General features: G+C 38.0%; 1 protein-coding gene across 1 annotated transcript; it reads right to left on the reverse strand.

The window, feature by feature from the left end:
• Positions 1-627: 627 nt before the first annotated feature.
• On the reverse strand, positions 628-9,951 carry LOC107774217 (uncharacterized). Its single transcript, XM_016593697.2, has 3 exons — positions 9,936-9,951; positions 2,146-2,286; positions 628-1,446 (listed from the first exon to the last, which is right to left on the reverse strand). The coding sequence occupies exons 1-3, from the start codon at positions 9,949-9,951 to the stop codon at positions 791-793; spliced, it is 813 nt and encodes a 270-aa protein (XP_016449183.2). The 3' UTR covers positions 628-790.
• Between the last annotated feature and the right edge of the window lie 396 nt (positions 9,952-10,347).

The raw sequence follows: 10,347 nt of genomic DNA on the forward strand, positions 1-10,347 counted from the left end.
TCTCTCCGCTAATAGACTCCTACAGATCAACAGGTTAACTCATTGGTACTCTTATATACAGCAGATGCATGCAAATATTTACTCAAAAATATTATCCCCTGCCCTACCCTCCAAAAAGCCAAAAATCCACATATGAATTAACATGTTAGTCACATGAGTCGTGATTGAAGCTCTACGAAGTAGGAGATATGCCATACTTTGTAATCAATTGTTAAAGGAACTTTAACTTTCAAAATTAATTTACTAGGTATCATCACTAGAGTCGGGGTGTATACGTACTTTCCCAATGTCATTTTTTCTCCTGTCTTGGTTGTATTGCTTTTTCTTGGTTGTTATTGCTATGTGCTTTAGGATTGTGTCACTGTGTGAACAAGGAATGACTCATGGCAAGGGTTGCCATCTACTTCCTTTTGTGAACAAGGAATAACGCCTAGTTATTCTAGTTTTGAATTTTGACCTCTACCATGGCTTGATAGTTAGTTGCCAAACACAGAGATATTCTGCTTATTGACCTCTACCATGGCTTGATAGTCAGTCTTTCTGCTTGATCTTGGGTTGACTCTTTTACAAGGACATGAATTCAGGTTTTTGCTTTCCTTTTTACGCATCAGACATAAATCAGAACACTTAAGTAAAAGTCATGTTTTATTCGTATGAATATTTTCCAGATTCGAAACAAATTTCATGTACACAATTCAGCAATGAGAAAAAGGAAGTAGTCAGTGAGTTCTTCATTCACGCTCGCAGCTGGGAGGAATGCAAATATCCCAATTTTGATCGATAAAAAGCTTCATTCTTCAGCTTGGTAATTGTTAGACTTCATCATATTGCTGATGTAAAGGCCAATTCCAAGAACCAAAAGAGCAATCAGAGTCATATTCATCACTTTCCTTGGCATCTTTAGCTTCTCAGCTAGAGCAACTCCGGCTCCTGTGTTTGCATCAGTTTCAGGTTTGCTGTCATAACTTGGTTTGTTTCCATCTTCAACATTTTTACTTTTCTCAGCAGGAGTTTTTCCTGGCAGATCTTTATCTTCTGTCGTTTGTTCATTCGTTTCAGGACTCGTGGTCTTTGGTTCTTCTTTTTCTGGTTCTTTTGCCGCGGCATTCTCAGCATTAGCCTGCTTAGCCAATTCTTGGCTTTTCGCTTGTTCTTCGTCTTTCTTCTGAGCCTGCTGTTCATGATCTGCTGGTTTCTTGGGCTGTTGAGTATCAGGGGTTGGCAATTCCTTATCCTTTTTTTCTGCTGAAGTTATCAGTTTTGGTTGTTTAACATAAAGAATGCCATTTTCAAACTTTGCACTGATTTTGTTTTTGTCACAATTTTCTGAAACAGGGAAGTCCTTCTGGAACCGAAGCCATTTGTTCTGTCCAACAGCCCTTTGTCCACTGATCTTCAGAATTCCTGATTTGGTCAGTTGAACCCTCACTTGTTCCTTTTTGAAACCTACAAAAATTCAATGTTTTTGTAACAGATAATCAAAAACTTGTGCTGTTGAGACTTTTCTTGTTGTTGTAACAGATAATCAAACATGAAAATGAATGTGACAAAGGCCATAAAATAACCTACACTGAAACGTGAAATTTTCATATTATTAACATCTGATTTTTTATGGGGTTCCCATGAAAATAATGACATTGTGCTAAGGAACATAAATTATTTGCATTTTATTTTTTTTTGTTGAAAATATTACATACAAAAAGAGATGGTATAATTTTCATCTATTTGTTCAGAATCTAATATTTCTCTTATACCAAAAGTCACGTTAACTTTACCATCTAGCGAAACCCAAGCATATCTCACAATGAAAATCGTCAAGAAAATAAACATTGGACTTAACTTCAAAAGCTATTCAAAACTGTTCAAGACCATATAAGGTGACAACAGATCGTTCCCTCAATCAATATGGGACACTTAACCAGCGGCGAAGCTGCATTTTGGTATCGGAAAATTATACTGCGTATATAGATAAAATATCAGGTTTTAGAGGTACATAGCATATATTGAACACCCTTTGTCGGGAATTTAATTTTAAAAACAATTCAAGTTTGAACAGCCTTGAAAAATTTTTGGCTTTGTCACTGCACTTAACACAAACATATAATAAATGACAAGAAAGATAATTAAATTGTAAAAATCTTGCACCTGTGAGATTAAGGAGAAGAGTGTCAGAGTCTTGCTCTTGAACCAACTCTGTAGTTGGCACAAAATCTTCATACACTCGAGTTGGCACATGGATCTTGATTCCATTTTTCTGTGTTTTCTTCGTTAGCTTTGTTTGGATCCCTTTTTATTCTTTCTTCTTGTTGTGTTGTTGGTACAGAAGAGATTGAATATATTGGTTATATATACACAGGAAAAATATTGTCAAGAGAGATGCTTAAACTCTTTTCTTTCAATTTAGATATTCCTTAACTTATTTCCGTGCCATTCTTTGTTTATAGACGCCTCTGGCTTTAAGAGTTTTCTTCTTCCATAGGAAACCAAATTGTTTTAGAAAAAAATTAAAAAATATAATTTGAGGGTCCACTTTTCTTAAAGCTTCCTTAGTTGAGGACTAATTATTCTCCCCTTTTTCAATTAACCCACATGTCATAATTATTTGATAAATGATGTAAATGTAGTTTCTTCAGTTACATGGCAAAGATCACTTTTATCTTGTGGAAGAAACTATTTATGTTTGGTAGCCGCAAAAATATATAAAATTTGTAAAAATGCATTTATTTATAAAATAAATATATATATATATCGACTATTATTTTGAGAGCGGTTATACAATGTCATTTCCCCTTTTTTTAGTTTAAGAAATTCTTTGTCATGTAATTGAATATTTGTTATGATTAAAGATATTGTTTATCAAAAAAAATGTTAATTACATCTGGTTACACATTAAACAAGACCCAATTTTCTTAATTACCATTATCTTTTTTCCCTTTTTCCTTTTTCCATTTTCCTCATTTCCCACTTTGAGGGCTTAAAAGCTACGTATTCTTTATATTTAAATTTTCGAATATATTAATTCCCTATTGAATTTTTATTTTTATTTTATAAGAAAGCTTTTGTTGGAGACAAACTTTGTCTACGTAGAGAAGTTGGTATTCTTTCTTTAGCATGGGAAAGGAGAAGTTTCTTCAAAAAATTGCAGGAATATATTCTTTGGCACGAGAAATTTTGGAATAATTTTTAGTATACTTTCTCACTTCTTCCCTCTCCTTTCATTATTTTTCTTAATCCTTTTTTAAGTCTATCTTATTCGTTCGCTTTATCATAAAATAATACAAAATCTTATAAAGTTGATCCCATTGGTCTACATAAGCCTGCTAATGGGGTTTAAATAATAAAATGAAAAGAAAAGAGAAGAAAGAGCAATTCTTGCTGATTACCTACTTTGGCATATAATCAAATATTTTTTTAATTCTAATTCAATCAGTTTTTCCTTATTAACTACTTACGGTGGGGTTTAAACTTTAAACTATAGCTTTTTTCGATATTGATACGATCTAATGTGATTTTCAAGTCGGTGCATAACTTTTTAGTGGTAATCTCTAGACTTAAACTAATATCTTTTCATTAACATATTCCACGTGGTTATTTTATTAGTTGTACCTTTTTCTGTCTTTTTTTTTTTTGAATTACACCGATTACTCTTGAGAAATTCAGTAGTTCTGTTTAATATTTTTAAAAAGTTGGAATGGGAAGCAAGACTACAGGGTGAGAAGTAAGTTCCAAAACAAGGTATGTAAGTCCAATGAATCTTTAAATTGTATTGTTTTATTAATTAACAAAATAATGTAATTGCAGGCATACAAATTTTATTGAATATAAATTCAATAAAATTATTTGGACCATTTTAAATATATTAGTCCAAATAAATATTATGGGCTAATATAATTGAATTAATTATATAAGTCCAATATATATATTAAATATAAGTCTTAATCCATTGGGCTAGCACATTTAATTGGGGCTAAAGTAATGAGCCCACTTCATTAAGCCCAAGATGTCATTTCCTAGAGGCCCAGTTTGGTGCCACGTATCAAATGACGTGGCACGCCAAGTCAAGCGGAAGAGCCAATAGGACCATACCACGTGTCAAAATGACAAGGCATGCCAAGTCACATTAAAAGGCTAATGAAATCGCGCCACGTGTGCAAGTGACATGTTTTGGCCAATCAAATGTGGTCATGTCACACTTCAATTTGATTGGTCGAAAAGAGTTTGTTCTTATCACAACTCCTCCCTTCTACAACTATAAATAGGGGTCTTCATAACTCAGAAAAGACACCAGAAGTTATAACAAGAAGCAAGAGAGAGCTCGTGGATCAAACACCGCAAATTTCTCTACAAGTTTCAAGCTTCAAGCAATCAAATTCAAGCTCAAGAACGAAGAACAAATCAAGGTCAAATTCAAGCAATCAAGCTCAAGCTCAAGAACAAAATCAGCGTTCGTGGCAACAAACATAGATTCAAGATCAAGCTCAAAGGCCCTTGAATTTATTTACTATTGAAAAGAAGAATCAGAGGATTCATAGAGATTGTAACACTCAAATATTTGAAATAAAATACTACAATTGTTGCGATATTTTCGGTCTTGATTTTATTTTCTCGACGCTAATTTATTGTCTACAAATTCTGGCATGCCCAGTGGGACAATCTCTACCTCTCATCTCAACTTTTCAATCACTAAAGTTCAAGAACATTGAAATGGCTTCAAAGAAAATTAACTCTGGTTCAACTTCCACCAAGGCTGCTAACTCCAGGTTCGATGCTGATGTGGAAAGCATCCTCGATGTTACCTTTGGAAGCTTCGGACCAGTTACGAGGAGCAAAGCGAGCTCTTTAGGACAACAAGCACCCCAAGTGTCGTCCGCATCAACACTTGTTTTTGAATCTTCATCCTCAAAGGAGCAAGATTTGCCACAAATGCACCTGAAGGAGGAAGCGATGTTTCTGAAAAGATTAAGAAAACTCTTGCTCTGCTTGACCTCTCCGGATCCAAGCACTCTACTATGAAGGAAGATGATGATGTTTCAAGTGATGGATCCTCCCCACTTACACCACATAACATGATCCAATCAAGGATCAATCTATGCGAAAATCCATACTACTCTCCATCGTCCACGACAATCATGCAAGGCATGGTGACAAACACTTCATCTATGGAGGAGCAGTTAGAAAACTTGACGGAAGCAATCGCTGGCTTGACCAAATGCATGCAAAATCAAGAGGCTAGAATTAACAAGCTAACAGACAGGGTAGGAATCTTGATGGAAGAAAAATCCAATGCACCCAGCAAGCTCCCAGAAGTTCTAGAGAGTGACTCTCCCCCAAGACAAGTAGCATCCACTAAGGCTATCCCTGTCTCATCTGAAGGGATGATTCCAATCGATCAACTGAAGGATCCATTAAGAACAAATATGAAGTTGCTGCCAAATCCTCTCTTACATATGCAAAGTCGTACATTGCAAGGGTCGATATATTGAAGATGTCTGCTGGCTATCAACCTCCAAAGTTTCAATAATTTGATGGTAAAGGTAACCCAAGTCAACATGTGGCGCACTTCGTGGAGACGTGCAACAATGCTGGAACTTATGGAGATTACCTAATCAAGCAGTTTGTCCGCTCGCTAAAAGGAAATGCCTTTGACTGGTACATAGACCTCGAGGCTGGATCTATCGATAAATAGGATCAACTAGAGCAAGAGTTCCTCAATCACTTTTATAGTACGAGACGTACTGTGAGTTGATATAACTTACAAAAACTCGTCAATGAAAGAGGGAACCAGTTATCGATTTTATCAATCGATAGAGGAATGCAAGCCTCAACTGCAAAGACAGGCTTAGTGAAGCTTCAGGCATAGAGATGTGCATCCAAGGCATGCATTGGGGATTGCGCTACATCTTACAAGATATCAAGCCTGGCACATTTGAAGAACTTGCAACACGTGCCCATGACATGGAATTGAGCATGGCCTCCACTGGAAATGAAAGAATGCCCATCTATGAACCTCGCAAAGGGAATTACAAGCAAGAAGTCAAGAAGTGGGGCAAGTTCGTACCCAAGTCTAAAAGCAAAGTAGCGATGAATGTCAACACATCACCTGTGAAGTTCACAACGAAGGTGAGCAAGAAGCAGAGTATGAAATCCACTTCTTTTCAAGATAAGCCAAGTGGAAAGTTGACTTTAAAAGAAATGCAAGAGAAAGAGTACCCATTTCTGGATTCTGATATGCCAGCCATTTTTGAAGAACTCCTCGAGTTAAATCTCATTGAGCTTCCGGAGATGAAGCGACCAAATGAAGCTGGGAAAACAAATTACCCAAATTACTGCAAACACCATCGACTTGTGAGCCACCCTCTGGAGAAGTGCTTTGTCTTCAAGGACAAAGTCATGGACTTGGCTCGCGAAAAGAAGATCGTGCTTGAAGATGAGAAAGCAAGCACAAACCAAGTCTCTATCACCTTTGGCTCATTTAGTCCGGATGAATTATGTTGTATTAAAGAAAGTAAAGATGAAGAACTACTGGAGAATGACAAAGCTGAAGTCAATCAACCTGAGGATGATGAAGGTTAGATATTGGTGACTCGTCATAGGCGCCACAAAAGCAGCCCACAAAAAAGATCAATGGAACAACCAACAAGGAAAATAATGGTGAAAAGACCGAGGAGATGGAATCCAGTTAAGCACATAAAGAAAGAAAAAGTGGAGGTGCACCACCCTCAAAAGCCACGACATCTAGTGACCTTAGAGGATTTCTTGCCATGTTGGTTCCGCATGAAGATTTCCGGTGATGGTATTGAAGCCTCTTGTTGCAATGCTGATAAAGGGGAAGAAAAGAGTGACGACCTACCGTTAGCACCATCTTCAGAAAAGCTCATTGAGTCTATTCCTCAAGAAGCTAATGCATGCGAGGAAAAGGTTACATTCACAAATGACGATATTCTACTAGGTGACGCCCTTCACAATCGTCCATTATACCTGGTTGGCTATATGCGCGATGAAAGAATAAATCAAATTTTGGTTGATGGGGGATCCTCAGTGAACATTTTGCCAATTCGCACTATGAAAGAACTTGGTCCCATGAGTGAACTCTCAGAAAGTCGTGTGATGATACAAGGATTCAATCAAGGGGGGAAAAGAGCCATAGGCGCGATCAGGATGGAAATCACCACTGAAGATATGCAATCAAGTGCATGGCTACATGTGATCGATGCAAAGACATCATACAATGTCTTGCTTGGAAGGCCTTGGATACATGAGAACAAATTGGTTCCATCTACCTACCATCAATGTTTGAAATACTACGAGGGTGAAGTCGAGAAGAAGATAGTTGCTGATGATGAGCTATTCACCGAGGATGAGTCACACTTCACGATGCAAAGTTCTACTTGAAGAACCGCATTATGAAGGAGCTAAAAGTCGATGATGTCATAAACAACAAAAATGACGAGCCCACAACTAAAAGAGCCAAAATGACTACTGGTAGAGTCAAAGATGTAACTGACGAGGTACAACCCAAGGCGAATAAATCTTATAGAGGGGGTATTGCATCTTATGGCAAGAAAGGGAGTCATGCGCTCCAATATGTCCCTAAAAGGAAGAAAGACGAGGGCGAATCATCTAATCTCCAAACTAACACAGTAAAGGAGTTAACTCTTTCGGTAAAATGAATTGAGGCAGTAAAGTTGTCCTCAAATCCGCTTGAAGGGTTTGTAGCCCAAAATCGTTTGCAGAATGTGTCATTCCCTACAAAACGAACAGATGAAGGTTTTGACCCTAACGCTTACAAGCTATTTGCAAAAGCTGGATACAGTCCCAATGAGCCGTCAAAGTTATAGAAGCTCTTATTAGAAGCTGCAACGAGGCAACCACGTGAAGGTTTGGGATACAAGCAACTATCACTAGTGCGCATCTCAATAAGAAAGGCGAGCAACAATTATATCACTGTAGAAGATAAATCAGCCGCTTCTAACAAGCCTTCTATCTTTGATCGACTTGGAAAATCACCTATGAGGACCTCCGTGTTTGAAAGATTGGGTCCATTAAAGAAGGGGAACAAGTTCCGGAGAAATTTTCAAAGCATAAGAACACCCGCTTCACCCAAAATCCAGGGGATCTCTAAGAATTTTCAAAGTTTGGTTCCTTCTAGAATGAGGCGACAAACAAAACTTGTGGTTTCATATAAAGAAATACTGAAGGTAAAGCCATATACTATGGTCTACACTAAGGAACATGATGAAGATGAAGAAAATGTAAGTTCTTTGTATCATATTACTGTATAAGTCGAGAATGTCGCTCCATCTTCAATGGAGGATAATGCAAAATTGGAGGATGTTTCACCATGTTATCACATATCCTTCAATTATGAGTATCCTCAAGAAGATGAAGATGTGAAGGATGCTCTACCTGAACTTGAAGAAGGAGTGAAGACAACAGTTGATGCCTTAAAAGAAGTTAACCTTGGCACCGATGAAGAACCAAGACCCACCTACCTAAGTGCTTTACTAGAAGTTGATGAAGAGATCACTTATATTGAGTTACTCAAGGAGTTCAGAGACGTCTTCGCTTGGAGTTACAAAGAGATGCCTGGCTTGGACCCGAAAGTAGCAGTCCATCACCTTGCAGTCAAAAATGGTGCTCGCCCTATTAAACAAGTTCAAAGGTGTTTTAGGTCGGACTTGGTTCCCTTGATTGAAACCGAAGTTAATAAACTCATCGAAGTTGGCTTTATTCGTGAAGTTAAATACCCAACATGGGTTTCAAGTATTGTCCATGTAAGGAAGAAAAATGGCCAGATTTGAGTGTGTGTTGACTTTAGGGATCTTAACAATGCGTGTCCGAAAGATGAGTTCTCGCTTCCCATTCTGGAACTGATGATCGATGCTAATACTGGGTATGAGGCAATGTCATTTATGGGCGGTTCATCAGGCTATAACCAAATTCACATTGAGCCAAAAGATAAAGAGCTTACTGCATTCCGTACCCCCAAGGGTTTTTATTGTTACAAGGTAATGCCTTTTGGCTTAAAAAACGCTGGTGCTACTTACCAAAGGGCTATGCAGAATATTTTTGACGATCTTCTCCACAAGAATGTTGAATGTTATGTGGACGACTTGGTGGTAAAATCAATAAAGAAGGGACACCACTTGAAAGACTTGAGAATAGTGTTTGAGTTGCTCCAGAGGTACCAACTTTGGATGAATCCATTGAAATGCGCCTTTGGAGTTACCTCCGGAAAGTTCCTTGGTTTCATTGTTCGACATCGAGGGATTGAAATTGATCAAGCCAAAGTAGATGCAATCTTGAAAATGCCTGAGCCTCGGGACATTCACAAATTGAAAAGTCTGCAGGGAAAGTTAACATACCTTAGGAGATTCATCTCAAACCTAGCTGGGAGGTGCCAACCATTCAATCGCCTTATGAAGAAAGGTATCCCTTTCAAATGGGACCAAGCGTGTAGCAATGCCTTTGAGAGCATTAAATCCTACTTGAAGAAGTCTCCTGTTCTGGCAGCCCTATACTTGGAAAGCCGCTGATACTATACATTTCAGCACAAGAAAGATCTGTTGGAGCACTATTGGCCCAAGAAAATAGTGAAGGGAAAGAAAACTCCCTTTACTACTTGAGCAAGATGATGACACCAAATGAGCTGAATTATTCACCAATTGAAAAGTTATGTTTGGCACTGGTCTTCTCAATCCAAAAGTTGAAGCACTATTTTCAAGCTCATGTCATTCTTTTGGTTTCTAGAGCAAATCCTATCAAGTTCGTGATGTCAAAACCTGTCCTTAGTGATCAACTAGCAAGGTGGTACCTCCAGTTTCAACAATTTGAAATCGTGTACATCCCTCAAAAGGCTATAAAAGGACAATCGTTAGCGGACTTCCTGGCAGATCACCCTATACCTGATGATTGGGAGTTAACTGACGAACTACCTGATGAGGACGCCATGGTCATCGAAGTTCAGCCTCCATGAAAGATGTACTTTGATCGTGTTTCACATCGCGGAGGAGTCGGTGCTGGTGTAGTATTTATCACTTCTTAAGGTGAAGTTCTGCCTTACTCTTTTACGTTGACACAACTCTGCTCTAACAACATTTCTGAGTATCAAGCACTAATACTTGGGCTCGAAATGGCTATCGAAATGAAGCGGTTGCAATTCAAGTCTTTGGTGACTCTTAGTTAGTGGTCAATCAGCTTTTAGGTAGTTACGAGGTCAAGAAACCTGAACTACGCCCATATCATGATTACGCTAAAAAGTTAATGGGGTGGCTCGGTGATGTGATATTTAGCATGTGCCAAGGAAAGAAAATAAGAAGGTTGATGCTTTAGCTGCCCTAGATTCAT

Source organism: Nicotiana tabacum, chromosome 18 (genome assembly GCF_000715075.1).
Source record: "Nicotiana tabacum cultivar K326 chromosome 18, ASM71507v2, whole genome shotgun sequence".
Taxonomy (NCBI): Eukaryota; Viridiplantae; Streptophyta; class Magnoliopsida; order Solanales; family Solanaceae; genus Nicotiana; species Nicotiana tabacum.